Genomic DNA, 24,284 nt, shown 5'->3' with positions numbered 1-24,284 from the left:
AACTTGCAAACATCACAGCCGAATAAATACGTTCAAGTCTTGGCAATATTGAAAAACGTAACGAAAGGGATCAACTTCATTGTGCTACGAAGTCGTGAGTGGATTACAATTAAAGTGAAAATTATACTAAATCATCCTCAATCGATTTTACCTATTTTAGCCAATGCCACATATTATTAAGATGCCACATACTAATTAATACTCTCTGGGTTTCATTAAGGTATCTCACAAACAATCACCAGTCTACGTGAAGCCGCGTGTTCAAAAATTCTATTATTAGTTATACAGGGGCTAGGTCAAGTTTTTACCCGATTTTATCAAATTTAGGCACAAGGATTACATGGTTATGAGTAAAACACACTCTCTTAGTCTCCCGCAAGTTCAAAACCTTTTATATATGTATGTATTGGGTATATAGGGACTAAGGAAATTATTGACCGGATTCACATCATTTGTAACACACAGACATAGTATTATCAGGAAAAGATTATCTCTGAATTTTCATTATATCTATAGGCATTGGGGTCCTCAAATTTGGTACCTGGAGGTTTGAACAGTTTCAGTTGGAAAAGTTTTGGACTTAAGAGAGCACACTTTAATGTCATAATTCATGCAAAGATTGATTATCATTTTCATTGGTTACTAGAAAGTGAAGAATCAGATGGAAACTAAAATTGTGTTTCATAGCAAGTAGGCATGGTTGTGGCTCGATTTCCCCCATTTTCACGCTGTAACATAGAAATATTAGAAGAATGTTACGTACCAAATATCAACAAAATAGTAGATCTTGACATATGGATTTTCACCTTAAAGTGGGCGGTGCCACACCTATCGTCCAAATTTGCTAACGACTACTATAAAGCCCACACCTCTCTCACACCATTTCTAGTGTAGAATTTAATGTCATTGACATATTTAGTTATTGATTTATCTCACTTTTAGTCGCTTTTAAGAAAATCGTTATAAGGGGAGTGGGCAGGCTTATCATTTGATTTTGCCTATCTTCAAACAGTCTTAAGAAGCCTTAAAATACAATACAATACTAAATTAATTTTGCTCTGTAGCAACATGTTGCAAGAGTATAAAAATTACGCGACACACTCAAACACTAACAGCTCTCAAATCATTGCGACATGTTAACGTCAGTAAATTGAAGGTGCACATATGTATGTGTCCACGGTCTCAAGAGGATAAATAAATAGTTCGAAGCTGTACACAATAATCCCACTTATACTTACTGATTACTGCGGTAAGCGCCCGAGAGTAGGACAACGATCATTTTCAGTGGCGTACGAAAAGGGATTTTTGAGACGACTTATAGGAAGACAAAAAAATCGTGATAACTATGAACGATCTCCACCATAATATTATCGCCGATCCATAGGGATTGCTTTTTGAGTTCACTATTTAGAAGAATTGGATGATAGAATTCTTCAGCATCGAAATATTTTATCAAACATTAAAATTCCCACAGAATGTGGGAGTTTCGAAAAACAGTAGCCAAACGACGTCACAGTTACTGAAGAGTTTGAAGCTTAAGTTACAATGAAAAAAAGGTATTTGCCTTCAACTATTCGCAAAGGATTTTTATTTTCTGGCAAAAAGTTTAAGACATGGAAAAATCACATTTCTGCACCGTTAACCCTATCAAATCAAATCGGGAACTCATCCACCAATTTTATAATTTTATGTTGAAAGTGAATGAAATATAACCGTATTATTTCTTAATGTTATTTTTCAGTGATTGACAACATAATCCTTTGAACAAAAGCTATAACTTATGCAAATATATAAATAACGAATTTCAAATATAAATAACCCCATTTAAAGCTCTTCTGTTCAAAACTCACATACCTTATGAAAAAAGATGTTCTCAAGGAAATAAAAAATGCGTATTGACTGTTGCTCTACAGTATGCAATAACATAATTTTGATTTGAAAAATGTGTTTCCGTCCAACACTTAAAAATTATTGTTATTTCAGAAATTAAAAATTTTGAATTTCATATTCTCCTCGAGTATATTAGATGAGAAAGGTCCAAAAAGATTCATTAAAACCATAAATATTTGTGAGAAAAGTTCTACTCAACTGTGCATCGATACCTGCAACTCTAGCGGCATCAGTAGCGGACAATGAATGATGGTTTTCGACCCTTCGCAGGCTGAAAACTTACTTGCAGAATGAGACTAGCGAGGACCTAGAAGACTTGCAAAAATTTTGTTCATAAAATATACGTTGGTAGCTCTAACTATTTTTATCTTTCCCATCCCTTTTTAACATGATGTAAAATTTAAATAGAAAATCTCTGAAATTGGTTTGTGTGTGCGCCGCTGATCATTGTCGATGGCTTACACGTTCTACAGCCAAAAAAAAATCTTTGGAAGAACTTTTCATTCCAGTGAATACATATGAAATAAATATTCAGTGAGAAATGGTTACATAACATTGTAGCCTTCTGCTTAAGATCAAGAGAATGAATCTGAACAACAATATTAGCGTTTGTGTGTGGTACATTTCTAGGCCCAAATCACACCATGCTTAAGAAACCAACTCTTTAGTTGACGAATATATGCTGCGAAAGCCCATTAGAGGAACGGATAGTATCATATTCTCTACATCGCTCTAAGGTTTAGATAAGAACATTAAAGAGCTTTTTGCTTTGCTATGTAAGTTTGTTCCCAATATTCTCATGAGATGAGTTCATCTTTGTCAAGAAAAGTTGAAGCGACGATTTGATTTCTTTTTATTTCAAAAAATAATAATGATAATGGACGATATAATATCGAAATCTGATAAATAAATTAAGTATATGTTATACTACCTACTCATACCACGATTCTTCTCTTTGTCATTTGTAAATAAACCCGTTGAGCATGCGTTTACCCCTGCTCCTCGTCTTCGTTGTCACCCTGATGAGATTGATGTACCAGGTTGGAAAAATTGGACCATTAGCACGAGCAGAATATATAGTTAAGAGAAAGGTCTATAACTGAACGGCAAATGAATATACAAAAAATTAATTTTGGTACAGGGAAATGAATCATCTACAGTTTAAAACTATTTTAAATATGGGGATGGATTCGCTCTCTAATAACTGTAATCTATATACATAGGTATCTCAAAAACAACTAAAGCTATATAAACTAAACTAACTGAACACAAGTCTTTTTAGTACCTCCTCATACTGTGCTTTCGGATAATCACATATGTACTATATACTGGTTATGTTTAAGGCTACTAAGATATTATAAATGCGTCAGAATCATTAACTTTCATAGCCAAGATGGTACGGAAAGACTTTATAGGAGCTGGTGTCATTATTGGACATTGGGAATAACATCGCCCATTTAACTGTCTTATGTAATTTAATCCAAGTAAAAGTTTGGAAATACAGATACATAGTCGCCTAAAACTTTAAAAATACCAAATAGGGCGTTGAACTCAAAGTATTTCCCTTCTTGAACCCACTCAAATCGCGAGAGTATAAAGGTTCGGTGCAGGCGAATTCAACACTTCCTTACTTACATATATGTGTTTGGATCGATTTATCATAATATCAATGCATAAATAATATAAAATAGGTTTCATTGATTTTTGTAGCATAGTGTCTGAGTGAGTGGCGATGGATTGTGAATCCAATCGCTTACCAAGGTAAAGTCCAACATTTTGGTTTAATTATGCATATCCTCAAAAATTAATGTTGAACCTCTGCAAATTTATTCAATCTATTTTTACTTATAGAAAAAAATTTTATATTCTTCAAACAAAAATTGTACAAGTATAAGTAAAGCTGACTATTTTCCATAGTCGCATCAGTGAAATTTCGATTTTGTATTTTTTATTCTGTTAAAGGCATTTAATGTCTGCAGCTCTGCAGTACCCTATTAGATGGATTTATTACAATTTCGTTCTGCGCAGATGTGCATTTACAAATTGATATGAATACGTATGTATATATGTATGTATTCATATGTACATACATAAATTTTCTGTATATATACAAATACGTACGCATGTAAATTTGTTGCTTTTTTATATACATAAATCCCTTTTACCGATCATTTCAAATATTAATTTTTATTAGTAAAATTGGTATTTAAATGCCCGCGAATTTGAGCCCTCATTATCTGCTGACCACCAAACGGCTTTCATTCGAGGAATAGCTGAAATACGTCATCTAGCGCACTAAAAAACTAAAAAATTTAAACAAAAGAAACTCAAGGCTCAAACTGACGAATGACGACCTTATTTGTGTGTCGGAGAATACTGAAATAGCACAAATGTCACATGTATGTATGTATTTATATACACATGTTTGTATATTTGAACGCAATTCTTAGTGCGGTCAACACCCGCACCATTACTCTTTGTATTGTTTCTAAATTCACTATTGTTGTTGCAATGGTACAGGATTTAAGTTTGTTTGATTTTTATACGTCACACGGATCCAAATTCAAGTCTCTCCATATCACCCTTCTTATACATACATATGTACATCTACATAAGTATATACGAACGTATTGAAGTCAGCTTCATCATCTGCAGCCGCTTTGAAACAGAATTCACTTACTCGTACAGTAGTTGTTGTTGGTATTGATGCTGGTTTTAACGAGGACTAATTCATTGCGCAGTCGAGTTTTTTTTAGTCCTTTGTTTGCGTTTGTGTGTGAAACAAATTTTGATTGGTTGAAGTTTCCCGCAAACATTGTCTAAAGGAGTGAAAAAGACAATAAAGAGAGAAAGAGATAAATAGAGTGCACAGCTTGTGCCAGAGAACTTAAAATATAGAGAAGGCAGAGAATGTAAAAACCAGAGGACTTAAAGCAGAGAATGTAAAAACATAGAGAAGGCAGAGAACTATAAAAGTATATACTTTTAAGTTCTCTGGAGAAGGTGCAAATTGAATTCTGTATGATGTTCGATTTGACGACCAACAGAGCTGATAAACTTGGAGTAAGGAATTCACCATTCCCGCTGCTATTTAGCAGAAAGGAGCACATTTTCTGGCAGAAATATACATATGTAAAAAATATGTAAAATTCTTGAGTATGTGAGAGAGCTGTATTTGTACACATTTTTCGCTGTTAAAAATGGAATATCAAAGGACTTATTTTTCTTCATCATATACATATACTAGCATCATATGCCGTACATATGTTATTTCTCTTCATTTTCACTGGTTAAGTATGTGAGAGAACTGTAAACAATGTTAACATTTCACAGCGTGAATTCTGTGGTTGCGAGGTGAATTCCTTACTTTAATTCTAACAAATGTTCGATATCGAATCTGCACCTTCTCTATGCTTTAAGTTCTCTGCCTTCTCTATGTTTTTACATTCTCTGGCGCAACAAACAATTTGCTGCATGTACAGTACGAAAAGAAATGCAACACATGCGTGTAACGTGTACAGTGTGCTTAAAACTGTGCCGTAGATAATTTCGTGAAAACGATACAGATATTTGGAAGGTCAATCTACATATAATCTGTGTAGATTTGAACATTTTAGATACTCTTGCACATAACTTATAAAATCTACACACTACAGGAAAACATGTGGATATACATACATACATATGTATATATTTTTAAAAGTGCGGTTTGTAACGGATACACCGGAAAAAATATGAATATTATACAATTATTAGCGGTACTTTTTATTCAAAAAAGTTGCTATCGATTACTGATGGCTCTGATTATATTCTGAAAGGAATTACAAAACAAAATTTCAATTCGTATCGCGCAGATCCGAATAAGCTTTTTTGTTCATAATTTGTTTATTTTCATGACACAATAAATAAGCTTTTTTGTTCATAATTTTTTTATTTTCATGACACAATAAATTACCTTTTATCCATTTATTTCAAAATATCAAAAATTAAGTTCCGCCAACTCCTAGACACAGTACGAAATTTTCATATTTGTCAAACAACAAATGAGAAATATGTATGTATGTTTTTATCTCTTTGATTTCATTTGAAAATTAGGCATAAATAATTCAAATATAACTTCATGGTTACTAAAACATTCATAATTATAAATATGTTTGGCAAATATTCCCTAAATTACACTGGACGTGGCACTAAATATGTAATATCTTTTGAAAATGCAAAACTCTGTGATAATGCCTTGTCTAATGTTAACTTTTTAAATCCTTATCAACTATTTTTCCAAGTCTTTATTTGAAATTTTTTTTGAGTGAAAATACTATGAAATAAGAAATTACAATTTCATATTATTTAAAAAGGTAACATACATACTTATGTATGTAAATACTTACAAACATTTGCATGTACATATGTACATACATATTTGCAGGGCCGTCATCTCAAATCGTCATCTAAAATGCAAAATAACTTAACATCACTTTTCATAAGTCTAAAGGCGATGGAAAAACGATATAATAGAAACCACTCATATTGAAATTTGAGTTTTGGTTATAAATTTGTTATATCTGACACCGTAAGTTGAAAACTATATTCTATATATTTATAATATGATTTAGTAAATCGCAAAAAAAAACTTAATTTAGATTTTTTTGATGATACCTTGTTTAGCATTTTAGGTGACGAAATACACTTCTTAGTATTTAGCATTACCCATATTTCGTCAATTCCTTTTCAAAACCATGTACACTGCTAATAATTAATTTTCTTTCTTGCTGCCGTGATTCGTATATTCTTTCCGCATTTACTACACATACATACATATATTTCTGAAAGAGTATGTATGTAAATAGATACATACATATGCACGCATGCATGTACATATGCATAGAATATAAAGCTATGTGTAAGCAATTTAATTTTGCAAAGTTGGCGCGCAAATCGACGTTCGACGACACCTTGCCAATAAAGTGCGAAATTTCTTCAGCGAAACTACCAAACTGTGAAAGTTAACATACATATGTACATATGTACATATATACAAAAATGTGCCTCAAATATATACACACATACATATGTATGTACCGTCGCCTAGGCTATGGTGTCAGGGCAGTGAAAAGTTTATTTGCAGCATAAACTCGAGGGAAGTGTGTCAGACGCATAGTGATTATGCTTTTTACCATCGAATGATCCGGACACCAATAAATTCGAAGGCTTGTCTGTCTTTGCGGTCATGTTGCTAGCGCTGTAGCGATTTTAAAGTATTCGTCTTCCTGTGGCTCCTGGTTTACGCATACTATGCAGATGCTGAACTGGAAGCGCTGGTGACAATGTTGTTTCATTTTTCAGTAAAATAACACTACAACGTTGGAACATACATACATACATTAGACACAGAAAATAGTGGACGCATATCATTAGCAGCGACAGTGACTCAACCTCAGAGCAGTCATTTCTCATTGGGTCGAAGGGTCCAACAACCAGCCATGAATTGTTATTATTGTAAGCTATTTGAGAGACCGACAAAAAAGCAAAAACTTACCTCTAACGAAGTTAAACCAGTTAAAAAGAGACAATACTATGATGTGCGGCATAATGAGGAGCTGACGCGAGTAGACGTCGTCAAGAGACGCTCGTAAACAGAAGGGATGAGTGCACGACGGGATTCACAGTGACAAGGCGTACAGAGCAGCGACAAAAGCTGTTGCCTTCCCTGTTTCGCAGCCATTATCTTTGTACGTATGTATATTGCAGTTGGTGTGCGATGACATATTCGTTCAGAGCAATGAAGTTTCATTATTTTCCACATTATTATTAGTATGGCTAACGATTCGTGGTCTTGCAAAAACTACCATAAAGCAGATGAGCTCGTTCAAATTGATATGTACATATGCACATATTTATTTACATTATATCTACATATATGTATACATACGTATGTATATGTATGTACCAAATCAAGCGCCACCAATACCACCACCAACGGCGTTCTGTTAACGACGGGAACGAAAGCACCAACAAGAGCAACACAAGCTCAAGTAGTTCAGAGATTTTACACCGACGTCGGCGTTGATGAGCTGCCACCCACCACCACGGGACGGCATGTAAAGAACTACGAAGCCTTCGAAGCGGACAGCAAGCACATGATCCTTAATTTCGTTATAATTTTGTGTGCTGCCTGGAATCGTATATCATTTTAAGTTTGATCGGCCGCGAATACGCGCGTACCACCGAACCGAGACATTGAGGTCGTACTCTTCGCGACAGCACGGTAACTCATATAGATGGAACAGTTAGCAGCAGAGTGAATAATTCGAGGGACACATTTGCATACATTTTCTGGCTGTGGTGCGGCACAGGGCAGTAAATTGCGATAGAGTTAAACGCATCCGAAATTACATTATTGTTATTACCCCCTCTCAAGAAGAGGAAATCGAATTTTCATTATTTGTAAACATTAGAAATTGGTCTGGTCTGCATCAGCTATCAACACGACGTACAGTGAACAGTTAGTTAAACACTCGCGTTGTATGGTGGTCGGGCGCCATTTACATATCTACATATATGGAGAGATTTTGGCATTAAATTGACGCGATTAAAAAGTTTATCGGGCCCAACATTCGCTCTTTCTCTCTCTCTTTCGGCATGACGGGCGTGTAAAAGAAACGCTGGACAAAGTTCACCCGTCGACAGGCGGTTCGTAACGCTACACACTAAACCAGCCAGTACTATAATCGGTCTTCTGAGTACTGTAGTCTGGCGGTGCCGTGGCCAGGAAAACAGTTTGCAGCTGGAATAGTGACTACGTGTGTATGTGCCTCCATGTGTTGGGGTTAGTGATGATTTCAACTATTCACCAGTCGTTTACCTACTCAGTATAGACATCGAGACGCCAGTGTCGGTTACGCGTCGGTCAATCGGCGGACCAAATAAAAAGCAGCAAACAAATCTAATATATGCGTACGCACACTTATAGATATCTACCCAGATACCTTAATAATTGTAATTGATTTTGAAATTAATTAATTGATTCAACCGCCGAATTTGTGAAGTGCGTCGAATTCGTGAAGTGGCGTCTATGTTACAGTGATACTATTTTGCAAATGGCTAATATTTTATCCTGTGTTTGTGCATTTTGATCAAACTTATTTGTACGCGTGTGAATCGAAAGCTCTATTGGTACTTGAAAGGATTAAACTGATTACCAACTATTTGTGTATTGTTGTGAAGGTGTGCTCATAGACATACCGCTTCCTCGTGTTCATACCGTTTTTCGCTGAGTGGTATAATTGATTTTTTCAAGACGTATATTGATACGCGCTTTTACACCGGCCACAAGTTGGATTTCAAACAACACAGTTGTGCCGGCGGCCCTGTGTCCGGTGGTGGCGTCGTCGGCAATACCATCTCGAATTCCCTTCAGGTGCATCACGTACATCAGCCTCATTTGTCTACTAGTAATCCGTCTGCCCATTTACCACCGCATCATTCTCTCTTGCATCCACATCACGCCGGTACCGCTGCCGTATCGCACGCAGCCGTCCAAGCTCACGCCGTCGGCTTATCGCATAGCGGTTTACCGCCCATAGGACAACAGCAGCAGCAGCAGCAATCAGTTTCAGTAGCACCGACCGCACAACAACAGCCTTCACACCAGCAGCAACAACAATCGGCGCAGGCACAAGCCCAACAGTTACATACACCAACTTCCGTCGGTTGTGCGACCAGTAACGGCAGCGCCACCTCCGGTAGTGGCAGCAGTGCCATCGGCTCGAATTCCGTATCGTCGTTGGTCATTGGCAACGGACCCGGTTCGGGTGGTAATAACGTCCATCCGATTTCGTCGGTGGCCACATCTGTTTCAACGGCTTCTTCCATACCTCACATCGTTCCACCCAGCCTGGGACTGAGTCCACAATCCAGTGCAGACTCCCAACAGTTTAATATATTTCCGGCTATATTTAGTCGACAACTCAATTTCACTGCGGGTACTTGCGGCCAAAGCAAACTTTCAATGGATGAACTGCGTCCGAATTTGGTTGGCGGTTTGTTGGGCTTGCAACAAGGCTTATTAGATGACCATGCGGCGAATATGCAGCATGCTGGTGTATCTCAAGATACGAAATTCATGTCATTTCAAGATAATCGGTTAATGGGCATTACTTCCTCGCATGAGAACCGTTTACTCGGCCTAACTTCATCGATGCAAGATACTCGTTCCCCACTCACATCCATCGACAAGGGCTCGCTTAATCACCAACGCAAATGCAGTAGTACACCCGAAGACTTTAGCTCATTGTACTCCGGCTTGCCCACACCTGGCATGGACACGTCTTCGCACCATCACACACCCGCGCACACGCCACCAACGCGACTTTCTGACCATTCGATATCCGGTAATTGTTGTATTGCATGGAGCTTGCTCTAAGAAAAATGCATGAATGACTGACAAAGGGACATGTGTGAATGTGAAAAGAGTTGTAGTGCCTGCGAGTGGTCACTTTAATCCTTTCTTTCAATTTGTTGCACATTTTGATGTGCGCTTGCCGCAGCGTTCGCACATTCCCCTCTCTTTGTAGTGGATTATTCTAAATCCCCGGATTGAGCAGAAGCCAATAACTCCTGCGAATCTCTGTACGTATGTATGTATGTGTTTGCATGTTTACCACAATGCGTTTGTTTGTTTGCGCTGTCAGCCGCTGAGTGTGTTGTTGTAACTGTGCACACGTGCCGGAGATTATCACGCATTTCGGGTGACTGTTAAGCTAAGTACCGCAATTATCTTCTCAAATACGAGGAACAATTGAACTACTTACTCGATGAAATTTTATGCCTCAATGTGTATTTGTACAGAAAAAACAAAGGATCATGAAAGTACACAAACATCCATATAAAATTGGATAGTCAATTGAGCAGGGATCGAGTTTAAATAATTTAGATGGAGACATGTAGGCGTTTTTGTGTTTGCTAAATATTACAAATCAATTTTTTTATTAAGTGATATAAAATAAACGTTTAATTTCCATGTTACATTCGGAATTCGACTGCCGTCGGGAGATCGTTCTTAAAAAATAATTTTAGATTTTGCTATATTTTGAGAATAATTGGTAAAAATATTTCGAATTTTCCATTTGGCATTTCATTCAAAATTATAAATATGTTTTCTTTTGGTGTATATATAGAAATATATATTTTTTTAGGAATTGTTTTAACTTTTAACATAAGTCAGACATAAATTATTCTATTAAAACTGGACGAATTACTAATTTTTTTTAAACATGTCTAGTAAATTTCAATAATATTATCTTTATAAATGTGAGTTCATCATAACACCGATAGCGTTTTGATTTGAAGCAGTTAAAATTCGCGAGTGTAAATGGAAAGCTTTGAAAATTATAAACCTTGTAAAGTCAGATGTCAAGGACTTTTGCTTAAACGCGGTAAATAATTGGTCTTTGTCGTCGCCAAAATATATTAATAAACAAGTAAAGTAGGACTCTGTTTTATACGATTGCAACTTGCAAGTATCAAGTACACACGTCCAGGTGTTGGCAAAACTTAATAAAAGTTGATACATTTCGGGTTCCTTACTAAAAAAAAAAAAACAAAAAGTTCAAACTTAATGGAAAATGTTTATTATCATTCGAAAGAACATTTTTTGGTAATTATTTTTTGAGGATTATCTCTTTCAAATGTGGCCGCGGCTTCGTTTCGGACGGTTATAACGTTGAGTCAATTTTCGATGACTCGTTTGAGCCTTTCGACTGGTAACTGGCGAATGAAACGCGTGATGTTTTGTTCCAAGGTCTAATTCGAAGCGAGATTGTCCGCATAGACTCTCGATTTTACATAGCCCCACAGGAAAAAGTCTAACGTCTTGGTTGCCAATTGACCGGCCCAAAACGTGAAATTATCTGCTCACCGTAGTATTCTCTCAATAAATTCATTGATTGTAGCGATGTGTGGGAAGTGGCGCCGTCTTGTTGAAACCAAATGTCGCCGAAATTACATGAACTTCAATTTCAGGCATCAAATAGTCGGTTATCGACGGTCGCAATAGACGGTTACGTTCCCACCAGCCATTTTTGAAGAAATTTGGACCGATAATTTCACCGGCCCACAAACCACACCAAACCATTTTTGGCGCTTTTTCTGGATAAAATGGCAGCTCTTGGTTGCTCTTCCTCCCAAATGCGTCAATTTTGCTTGTTTGCATATCCATTGAGCCAGAAATGGGGCTCATCGCTGAACAAAATTTGACTCGAAAACGTCGGATCTTCTTCGAACTTTTCAAGAGACAATAGAGCAAAGCGATGTCGCTTGGGAAGTTCGAGCGGCCGCAGTTCTTCCACAATCTATATTTTATAAGCTTTCAATTTAAGATCTCATCCAAAAATGCGTCAAGTCGTTCCATACATCAGTCAAGATTGCTGCGAACGGCCCCAAATCGACTCTGCACGGTCTTTTTGTACACTCTCAGCTATGGCTGCTATATTTACTTTACTGCGTGCGGGATTTGTAAACGTTGTTCAGGCGTAAGTCTTTCCATGATGAAATGCCAAACAGAACAGCTTGACACGATTCACGCGTGATCTAACAAAAAAGGCAATTGAAAAAAGTACCTCTGCTTGGATCGCTAGTTACAATATTTGGACCACTTCAAAAGATAACCTTTTGACCGACATTTTAAAAAAACAATATTAGGAATTTTAGATGTGAACAAAGTAAAAATGAATCAACAACTAATTGACAAAATCATTATTACAGTGTTTGAATAAATGCTAATAATACTTTTCCTCAACAAGCTTGCTCCAGAAATGTATAAAATGCTGTAATTTAACACTAAATTGAGATATAAAACTGTAATTTGGTATATGAGATCGCATTAACAAGTGACACCCGTATGTGTTTAACGTACGCATATTCTAAACGACTTAATCCACAATAGCCAAACTCGCTCAGAACAAACTCTATAAGAACCCCTACCGACCGTGTGAAAATGGATGAAATCAGGATTATAATCCGTTCTCTCTACATATAACAGTTTTCTTAAAAACTACAACAAGTGCGATATGTGAATACTTAAATATAAACCCAAGATGATACAAGAGAGCTTTATAGGTTGGCACAAAATAATAAGATTTAGGTGAAATAACACATATCCGGACTTACTCAAACAGTTTCAATCAAATTCGGTACATAACATTATTTGAAAATTGGCGCAAATGGACTACAACCACGTCACTTCCCCATATAGCACAATTATAAATTCCATATGATTTGGCACAAATAGTGGCTCTAAGGTATGCCATCTCGAGTATAAAAATTGCCAAAATCGCAGCATAACTGTTAAAGCGCCCACATTCATATCTCTGAGATATGTTATTGAAATTCGGGGAAAATGTGTCTTTGATAATAATAAACCCTTGTGTAAAAATGGGTTGCATCGGGTCAATACTTCCCTTAGCCCCCATATGTCTAATATAAAGATTTTCAAACTTCCAGTTTTTATACGTATATCGACCAATGTGGTAGTTATTTTAATGAATAATGAATGAATGTGTGCTTTCTAATAACAGTATTTTTTTGCACCTAACTTCGATAAGGTCGGGTGAAAATTTGTCCGAGACCCCATGCAACTAACAAACCTTTTAGACCTGAAGGTATTTTCGGAGTTTTACTCCTGGAAAGTTACAAGAGTATGAAATGTTCGGTTGCACCCGAACCTACTTTTCCTTACTTACTGCTGCTTTTTTAAAAAATGTGTATAGTTAATGCCATTCGAGTCGCCGAAACAGCCGAAAGATTATTGTGTTTAAAACTATTGAGTCGTTAAGCTAGAAAAATTAGCATGTCGTTTTGAGAAGTTCCTAGTGGAATTTGCTTGAAGCTATTTTTATAATAAAAATTTCTAAATATAACATGCTGTGACAAAAATGATATTCATAAAATAGATTTATATAAAAAAACAAAAATCAGACATAACTCAGTAGACATAACTAGCAATTTTTTGTCTGACGGGATTTCCATATATTTAAAATTTTTGACAAATGATGAATAAAAGAAAATGAGAATATGAAAATAATTTCTTAAAATATTTTTAGGTGCATGGGCACTGTAGCGGGCATAATATCATGTGCAGATTCATTATTTGTTTTTCGCAATTTTTTCGATCACATAACTAATGAAATAGTACTTATCAAGTTTGAACATCAAGCTGTTGAAAAAAATGTTGATCGTTTAGAACATTTAGCATCTACAATTGTCGCCCTGGCACAAAAAAAAGTTGTTAATCACATCAAATAGAAGAACCTAGGTAAATTTGAAAATATTGATTCCTTCAAAAATTATAGGCATTTGAACACAAAAAATTAAAATTTTATCAATCAAAATTTAAAAAGTTTTGAATCAAACGAAATTTTCCTATATCCAAGTACTTCTATCAAATCAAATTCTAAAGATAATTGCCAAAGTTATTTGTCTCGCTAATTGGAAAAAATCGTTTTGAGAAAAACGCGTTTATACTTATGCCGGTATTCTGCTTGTCACGATTTTCTCATGTCTCTAATTGTCACAATAGTGATTCTGTTAGTCAGGAGTCTCATTTTGGTATTCTGGCAGATACAGTATAGTATCGGGTGATTTTTTAAGAGCTTGATAACTTTTTTTTAAAAAAAAACGCATAAAATTTGCAAAATCTCATCGGTTCTTTATTTGAAACGTTAGATTGGTTCATGACATTTACTTTTTGAAGATAATTTCATTTAAATGTTGACCGCGGCTGCAAGAACTGAAGCCGAACGATCTGCCACAACGTCGAATTTTCAGTGAATGGGCCCTAGAAAAGTTGGCAGAAAATCCGCTTTTTTATCGACAAATTTTGTTCAGCGATGAGACTCATTTCTGGTTGAATGGCTACGTAAATAAGCAAAATTGCCGCATTTGGGGTGAAGAGCAACCAGAAGCCGTTCAAGAACTGCCCATGCATCCCGAAAAATGCACTGTTTGGTGTGGTTTGTACGCTGGTGGAATCATTGGACCGTATTTTTTCAAAGATGATGTTGGACGCAACGTTACGGTGAATGGCGATCGCTATCGTTCGATGCTAACAAACTTTTTGTTGCCAAAAATGGAAGAACTGAACTTGGTTGACATGTGGTTTCAACAAGATGGCGCTACATGCCACACAGCTCGCGATTCTATGGCCATTTTGAGGGAAAACTTCGGAGAACAATTCATCTCAAGAAATGGACCCGTAAGTTGGCCACCAAGATCATGCGATTTAACGCCTTTAGACTATTTTTTGTGGGGCTACGTCAAGTCTAAAGTCTACAGAAATAAGCCAGCAACTATTCCAGCTTTGGAAGACAACATTTCCGAAGAAATTCGGGCTATTCCGGCCAGAAATGCTCGAAAAAAGTTGCCCAAAATTGGACTTTCCGAATGGACCACCTAAGACGCAGCCGCGGTCAGCATTTAAATGAAATTATCTTCAAAAAGTAAATGTCATGAACCAATCTAACGTTTCAAATAAAGAACCGATGAGATTTTGCAAATTTTATGCGTTTTTTTTTTTAAAAAAAGTTATCAAGCTCTTAAAAAATCACCCGATAGTATGACATGAGACAATCGTGACAAGCAGAATACCGGCGTTAGTGTCACATATAACTATTGCTGAGCCGGGAATGGGCTAACTAGTTATATACCTTTAAAGCCGTTTGAAAAATTTTTAAATTAAATTAAATCATAGTTAAAGGAATCGTTTCAGTGTGACCCTCCAAAATCACTGATTTCCGAGTTTTTTTTAATATTGAAGTCCCTTTTTTATAAATAAATACATTCATGACGAATACAAATCGATTTTTTTATGTTTATTTATTGGGTGTATAATAGTTAAATAAATTGTTGGAATGACATGTAAAAAACAAGTCCCGTACGATGTCCACGATTACGGCCGCAATTTTGATCTAAAACAAAAATTTCAAAAAGATTATTAATCTGTAGGAAAATTTGAAAATTTATCGAATTTGGCCCTTTCTTCAACAGTTTTTCGTAGAAAAAAAGGAAGATTAAAAAAATAAAAGCTTACATAGCTCCAAATTGGAACTAAATATCTTCAAAACTCTTCTTTTGAGAGTGGAAACCGTTTTGAAAAACACCATTCTGAGAAAAACGCTTTTTAAGATTTGAGCTGCTATATTTTCCAGTATGTTTCTTTTCTACAAGAAACATAGCGACCGCAATAATTTGAATTTCGATTTTAAAATTTGAGAGATTGTTTATTACAGCGTATACTATCCGATAAAAAATCAATTGCTCGAAAATTTCACACTGAGACGATCCCTTAAGCAAAAAAATCGATTTTTAAAAAAATCTACAGTGGCCATACTCCTTATACACATGACCTGTTACTCTTACAATAAAGAGAACTTTGTAAAGACTAACTTTGTAAGAAGCAAATATCCAAAGGTTTCACCTATAAATGTATTCTTCAATCTGGTACATATTTAAATAAGAATTAAAAACTTTTTTCAGAGCTTTTAGCGTGGTTTTTCTCATTTCTGTTCGGCTTTACTCGTTGATATTAATATTTATTCACATCATGTTTGCTTTAATTACAAGAAAAATCGTGAGGTGTCCATTGGTCTGATATTGTTCTCATTGGCCCTGGTATTGAATTTCAAACAAAGATGAATTTATAAAAACAAAATGAGCTTATATTTTATTTTAACATGGTGAATTATGGGGTGTTTTAACAAAAATCAACTTAATTTATGTATATTGTGGGAAACATAGATCTAAATCTAGTAATATATCGGTATCTTATCTTAAAGGGTTATAAACCGTTAGAAGGCCGAAAAGATTAAATTTTCCAGATTTTTTTCTGAGAAAACTTTTTAATTTATTATCCAAAAATGTGTACACATGTTATGGTATCTTTTAACTGTATTTTAAGACTTAGTGTTAGTGAAAATATTTATTTGGAAAAAAACTACAGCTGATCTCCGGGAGCTTCTCTCAAATAAGACGTTTTGCGGTGACCACTATGTCTCTAAACCTCTGAAATTAAAAAGTCACACAGATTTCGTTAAAGTAATGCTAAATCCAGTAATTAATCGAAGGAATAAGCCAAGTGATTTAAAAAAAATGACGGTTTCTAAAAAAAAATCGATTTTTGACCAAACTTTCGGTCTGAAATTGTTTTTAAAGTATTTATCGGTGAGCAAAATCCCCGACTTGTTACTAAAAACTTGAATCTTGTGTTAAAATTTGAGACTAATCGGTTAAGCCGTTTCCGAGTAATGTTGGTCACCGGCTTTGAAAACACCATTTTGGGAAAAACGAGTTTAAAGTTTGGTATTGTACTTTCAAGCGTGCTGAAACGCCTTTTCAAATTTGCGTGTAACTTAGAAAATATTCAGAAATTCATTAAGAAAATAAAATAAAAACTATCGAATTTTTAAAGTTTAAACTGTATGTATATAACTCCTTAAGATCTGATCTCAAATTTAGTGAAATAGTTCCATAATTTCCAGTTTAAGTCGCCGAGTTGTTAATTCTCGCAAAAATGTATGAAATCAATTGAAATTTTGCGCACGAAGACTAGGTTAATAACCGCGAATGGATATAATATTTGTTCTTACAATTGTTCTACAATTTGTGTTTCGTGCCACAAGACTTTTTTCATAAAATTAGAATTAGTTCCAAAGGGGTGAAAAATATGGGTTGTTATTATCACGGTGGTATCCTGACCTGTTAGTTTCGAAATTAGTTTTGCGCTAATGCCGCTAATGTATTTCATAGCTACTACTCATTGCGCCAAACCGTCTTTTACATGGACTCCGAATTAAGTGATTGTCGAATTTGTCGCTCTTTACCTGCTTGGTAAAAGCTGACAGACAGACATTCATGTAAATACGCAAATTACTTAGGATGAGTTTTAACTTGATGAAATTTCACCTCGATTAATATAAAATTTGCATAAATTATCCCAATGTTGCATATTCATATGACCGTTAGGCCGCTGCGTTGCCGTTAGACGCACCTGTGCTTTACATTTTACGTTTTCTGCTTCATCTTCACCATTGCGGGAATATTGTTCTACCGATAGTATACATGTACAAGTGTTATTGTTGTTGATCTTTTGCACGTCACCAACTCGCACACACCTTCCTGCCTTTTCGCCCTCTTGTGTTTGTGTGCGTATGCCTTGACTTTCTGCTTGTGTTGTGGCCGCAGTTTGGTTAGTCTAATTATTCATAATTTTAGGGTCAGTGCTTGGCGGCGCTTAAACGTTTTTTGAATAATAATTTGCCGGTATTTTATATGCCGCCTTAAAGTCGCCATCTTTGACTGAATGTACCGTATAAGAGTGCATGAGATAGAAGGTCTTAAAAATGTGTATGCCGAGAAGTGTGAACATCCGTGTATGTATGTGTGTGTAGCTGGGTACATGCCATTGTATGCCAGTTTGCCTCAAATTATACATAAATGTCACGTGTTTAAGAAATCAACAGCTGTTGGCATAGTTATCTCAAGTCTAGTTAATTTAACCTCATACGCAAACAATATACATACTTATATAATTTATATATAAATGACGACTAAGTGTACATACATATTTATTAAATAGTTTACTTTGGACTAAATTGAATTTTGCAGCGGAAGGTGCATTTAAGAAGCTCAAGCCCGAACCTAATACGGGACTCTCGTCTGTTTCCGGCGGTGTCACGTCGCCCGGAAATGGTTTATCTTCGTTAAGTCAACATGCCGGCCATACACCGACCACAGCATCCTGCCCGACTCCAGCGAGACGAAGACATCGGACGACGTTTACACAGGTCAGTTACATAAATCTTGTTCGAATCAACTCTAATCTTAATACTAGTCTAGTTTACATAACATTTGTGTGTACGTCCACCATATCTATACAAACATATGTGTGCAGATATACAATATTATATTAGCAACCAATTTTGTCTGTTGGTGCAAGCAATCAAGTCCCGTTTATTTAATATATTGAAAATCTTGTTAAGAATTTATGGAAAGTAATTAGTGTATCTAATTCTGACATTTCATAAACTTATTGTCCGGCCTAATTGCCTGAAAAATTAGAATGCACATTCAAATGTTTTAATATATTTGTATAATTACATATGTGTACTGCACAAATATACACAGAAATTATACATTTTCATCATACAGTTACATTCATGAACAGTATTATAAATCGATCGGTTTTTTCAGGAAAGATATCGACAAAAATAGTATTTTATTACTAAATGAACTTCCTTACAAATTCGAAATTCAAATCGATTTTTGATGAGTAAGTACAAAAGATCGGTAAAAGTGGCTGGATAAAAACGAGTTACTGGCCAAAAAAAGATGTTTTTCTAACAAATTTTGTTTACATGAAAATAAGCTTTAAACTTAAGGACGTATTTTTCTCCGTATACTTTCAAAAGTAAGCAGGAAGGACCATTTTTCATACATATATAACTATATACAATTCTTGCAAAGCTGTTAGTTTTAATTTCCCTAGCTCCAACATACATACTATATATACAGTATATAGTATAAGACGATTTATCTCCCCTTCTGGTTGACTTTGTTTCTTGTTGGTCGGTCCATGTTTGAAATGTATTGTAATGTAATACATCATGGTATATCAATCAAATTTCTTGGCTAAATGTTATTGGATACCAAAACTCCACATATACCCTACTTGTCACCAGTCAATACCCCTCCATTCAACCCAACAGAAACATCTAATTTTTTTTATTAACTTTTAGCTATTTAAACTGTTTTTGATTTTCCCATCTTTGTATAAAAAATCATTGGTAAAGACAACATGCAATATGATTCTCTGTTCTTTCTAGTCGAAAAGTGGGTTTTACTTTTGTTTTTGTGAGAAAAAAGTACACGGAAATTGTAGAGAAAACGCAAAATATTTAATTATTCATCAATATTTATTTTGTCGCCCTGAAAGTAATCCCCACCAGATGCAATACAATTATGGCAGCGATTTTCCAGTCCTTGAAACACTTTTCATAAGCACTTTTTGTGTTGTCCTTCAGCTCCTTCAGCGAATTTTGTTTTATCTCTTCGATCGACTGAAAACGAGCTTCACGGAGCGGCAAGTCCAGTTTGGGAAACAAGAAAAAATCATACTGAGCCAAGACTGGTGAATACGGCGCTTGATCGATTCACAATCATGGCTCGATGCGATGGTGCATTATCATCGTGTAAAATAAATAAATTGTTCTTCGACAACTCCGGCCGTTTTCGCGGCTGTTCTCACGCAAGCTCACCAATACGGTCAAATAGAACTTCTTATCAAGCACGACCAAAGAGACCAGTTTAGGGTACTCTTTTTGAAAAACAGCTTTCAACTTTATCGGGACGAGTCGAGCAAAAATCAATGCTCATGCCCAAAATATGCACCAAAATCATTCGAACGGACTCCCGAGAAATGTCGAGCTCTTTCCAGACGATTTTTAAGCACCATATCCTTAACTTTTTTAATATTTTCATCAGAGGTCGAAGGTCGTCCAGAACTGTATATATACGAACTAGTCCCTCAGTTTTTATCGTATTGAAACCAAATTTCCTTAAGATATATCGTCAAATGAGGAAGTTTCGCATGCAAGCATTTAATTCCCATCATTCAGTTTGTATGGCAGCTATAGGTTATAGATTTGCGATATCGGCAGTTCCGACAAATGGGCAGCTTCTTCAAGAGAAAATGACGATTACAAAATTTCAAAACGATTTCAATACGATAAAAACTGAGGGACTAGCTCGTATATATACAGACAGGCGGACAGACAGACAGACGGACATAGCTAAATCGACTCAGCTCAACATACTGATCATTTAAGTATATACTTACTTTATAGGGTTTTCGAAGCTTCCGTCTGGGTGTTACAAACTTCGTGGCAAACTTAATATACCCTGTTCAGGGTATAATTAACCAAAACTATTCAAATACAGACACAAATACGCTTACGTATACTAGTTTGGTTGATTTTGAACTAAATATTTCAGATCTAAATAAAGTTATAGTAATTAGTTAAGCCGAATGAGCATACGACCTACTATATAAATTTAGTTCTAAGAAACTATTTTATTAGGTAATTGAGGACGGCAGTAATACCGACCTGATTTTATCCATTTTCAGTACAAGCACACAATATTATCCGGAGAAGATATTCCAGCACTTATCACTTTCACTGCCAAATAGTCACCTGAAATTCAACTTGTCTCGTCGTTTTGAACAGCTTTACAAATGTTGCAAAGGAATAAAAAATTAATTATTTCACTAAAACTTGAATAAATTATAATTTTACTAACAAATATAAATTAGACTACTAACAAATCTGAAGGAAAAAAATGCGACTAATGCGCTAAGAGATCTTTATATTTGAGGTGTCCTGATAACAAATTTGAGTTCAAAAATTTTCCATCCCGTACAGCTATTTTTGTTATATTAGTAAATGGTAGTGGTTTGACCCCTACGCCCCTTGACAATAACACAAAAAATCCTACGTGGTAGGAAATTTTTACTATATTTTTCGGTTTTAGCTGCCCAAATTTAGCAAGATACTGTCTCTAACATCACAGAAGCAAAATGACTGTAAACTAGTGTTATAGGAATTTAGTTTTGTTACTACTCCAAAAATTTTTGTGCTAAAAGAACATAATTAACCTATGTAGATGCAGTATAAACTAAATCAAAGGGACTAAATTGATTATATTGGGTATGTGAGGATAACAGTAATCATGATAACAATATAATGGAATAGTTAAATTGGTAATCTACATTTTTTATTGACTTCGTAAATCACTTAAGGGGTTAGGGGTAGTCAGAGGCACGAAAAAATTTGAATTTTCACTATTTTTTTTGTTATTAAATCGTGTTATTTTACAAAAGTAGTAATATGGCATTATTATAGAATGTGTTGACTTGAGGTCACGAAAATTTCAAAAAAAAAATTTTAGTTTCCAAAGTTATAGTTGTTTGTGTTGACCCTGTTCCAAAAAAAGGTACTTGCGGTGACAACCATAAGTCTTTGGAGATTCATCTAAAATCAATCGGACAAACAAATTAGTTTTATAAATAGATAATCCTGGGCCTGATCGAAGATTTTTTTTTTTTTCAAAATTAACAAAATGGCGGCCTCAGGAAATTTTTTTCTAAATTTTTGCGAAAAATTAACAGTTAATTGATCTTAAAAAATCGAAATTTTTGAAAAAAAAAATCCTTCGATCAGGCCCGAGTTTATTATGTATTCGAAAAGCTGTATAAATTTCATTAAAATTTACTGAACGGTTTTCGAGTTACAGTTGTCACCAGTTCAAAAAACATAGTTTTGAGAAAAACGCGTTTAAAGTTTCACACTAGCGCTTTGAAGTGCCCGAGCTCTCTTTCTTATTTCTCGAATAACTCAAAAACTAATTATCGGATCAACTCAAATTTTCAGCGAATATTTTCAAGATATTACGTTTAACAAAAATGCAAAAAAAAAAAATTAATTTTTCGAAAATTCTGACTACCCCTAACCCCTTAAGGAATGGTACATACATACATACATTCTTGTTATAGTGTAAGTATAATAGTGCAGGAGTTGAGCAGAAGATGGCGCTTCTCACGCCCTATAACTAAACATCTTGTAATGTTTTGATCAACATCCATCGAATGTAATAGCAAAATCGACGGCTAAAACCCAGATAGTAGTACACGTAAGAACACACAAGTTTGATCGTTGCCGTTTAAATATTGAATTATTCTGTGCTTCAGGAATATTTGTGAGCTATTGCGCACTCTTCTCAAATTGTTATTCAACTTTTTCTTATTCAGTAACAACTACCAGTATAATCAATATTCAGACGTTATGCGGGCACATAACAAAATGCGTTTCATTCTTATTTTAAATATAAGATTGAGAGCAGAGTTGATTCGTGGATAAATTTCAACCATTTTCGCCATAATAGTTTGGTGTATCTACTATACGAGTATATTAGTACATATATAAGTACGTTATATTGGTGACAATTTTATAAATTTATAAACTTAACTCTATTTGTTTGCGATGTATGAAATATTTGTTAAATAAGTTAAGTTATGAATATAGTTTTGAAGACAATGTTCTATTTTCTTATCATTGGTAATAAAATTTGTGAGTTTAAAAATATATTTTTGATATTTTTTTAGGAGCAACTAGCCGAGCTGGAGGCAGCATTTGCAAAATCACATTACCCGGACATTTACTGCAGAGAGGAACTGGCACGAACGACGAAGCTGAATGAAGCACGAATACAAGTAAGTTAGCCCACAGTTGAGATAATGGTCGCACAATAAACAATTAGACTCACCACAATAGCGCAACTAATCATAATCATAAAAAACATGCTAAAAACACAAACTCCATTGTCGCCCGATCAGATATCTCTTTGTACTCGAATGTACACGTATGTATCACTTTGCTGCCCGTGCTAATCATGATTAGCGATTAGTCGGCGATTATTCCGATTCAATGCTTGCAACGCGTCTAGCATTTGGCCGCAGTGTCGCTGTAAAGTGCAATCATTATTTTATTTCAATACAAAACAATTCGAACTGTTGACATCCGATGCATCGGCTTAGAAGGCTATCAAAACCCGCTTACATGCGTACATACATTTACTCGCATATGTATGCACATGGTTCGTCATGGATTTACACACGTAGTTCCCTTTGTGCCCCGCAGCTATAATTAATTTATAGTTTTATAATGACGCCAACCCTCGTTAGGGCGAAATACTTGTGCGGCAAGTAAAGTCGATGGGTGGTGCCGTTGGTGAAGCACCCTTGCTCATATTACTGTAACACTTGTCGCTGGTACGCCTCAAAGTATGTTGCGTTATTTTAACTTGCTCGTGAATATTTTAGACCAGATGTAGACTTAAAAGCGCTTCTGTGCCGACTCAAATAGCGGCTGGCCAAGGGTAGGCGGGAAGGCGAAAAGGCCGGCAGCGTTCTTCAAATTGCTGGGGTTGCTGCTCAATTTGTAATAGTACTGCCGCAATCGAAAATATTTGAACATTTGCAATAAAATATGGTTTTCGCTCGCTAATAAGACGGTGGTTAATGGTTCAAACCTTAAGAGTGTTTGGTGTTGTTGGTGGCGCTATTTGGTAAGAGTTGAAAGCTGATGACATCGCATCACATTTGTCATTTGATGACTTGATAATGCGCTTTTAAAACCTTATCACACATTTAATCTGCGATTACCCATATGCACTTACTTGCAAATATATTATATAAACACATACATATGTACAAATTAATAATTGTACTGAAAATTGTATACTTTAAATACACTTTAGTCTTTCTACAGGCTATTGCGATTACTGAATAT

The 24,284-nt window shown here is 35.4% G+C and overlaps 1 protein-coding gene across 1 annotated transcript in view; it reads left to right on the top strand.

The window, feature by feature from the left end:
• The window catches only part of LOC120773852 (muscle segmentation homeobox), a 55,028-nt gene that overhangs the window by 16,722 nt on the left and 14,022 nt on the right, over positions 1-24,284 (top strand). Inside the window, exons 2-4 of the mRNA XM_040102990.1 lie at positions 9,115-10,280; positions 18,547-18,725; positions 23,099-23,206. Coding sequence (XP_039958924.1) covers positions 9,115-10,280; positions 18,547-18,725; positions 23,099-23,206 — 1,453 coding nt within the window. The remainder of the gene's footprint in view (positions 1-9,114; positions 10,281-18,546; positions 18,726-23,098; positions 23,207-24,284) is intronic.

Source organism: Bactrocera tryoni, chromosome 4 (assembly GCF_016617805.1).
Source record: "Bactrocera tryoni isolate S06 chromosome 4, CSIRO_BtryS06_freeze2, whole genome shotgun sequence".
NCBI classification, from domain to species: Eukaryota; Metazoa; Arthropoda; class Insecta; order Diptera; family Tephritidae; genus Bactrocera; species Bactrocera tryoni.
This window is presented reverse-complemented; position numbering and strand designations above follow the sequence as displayed.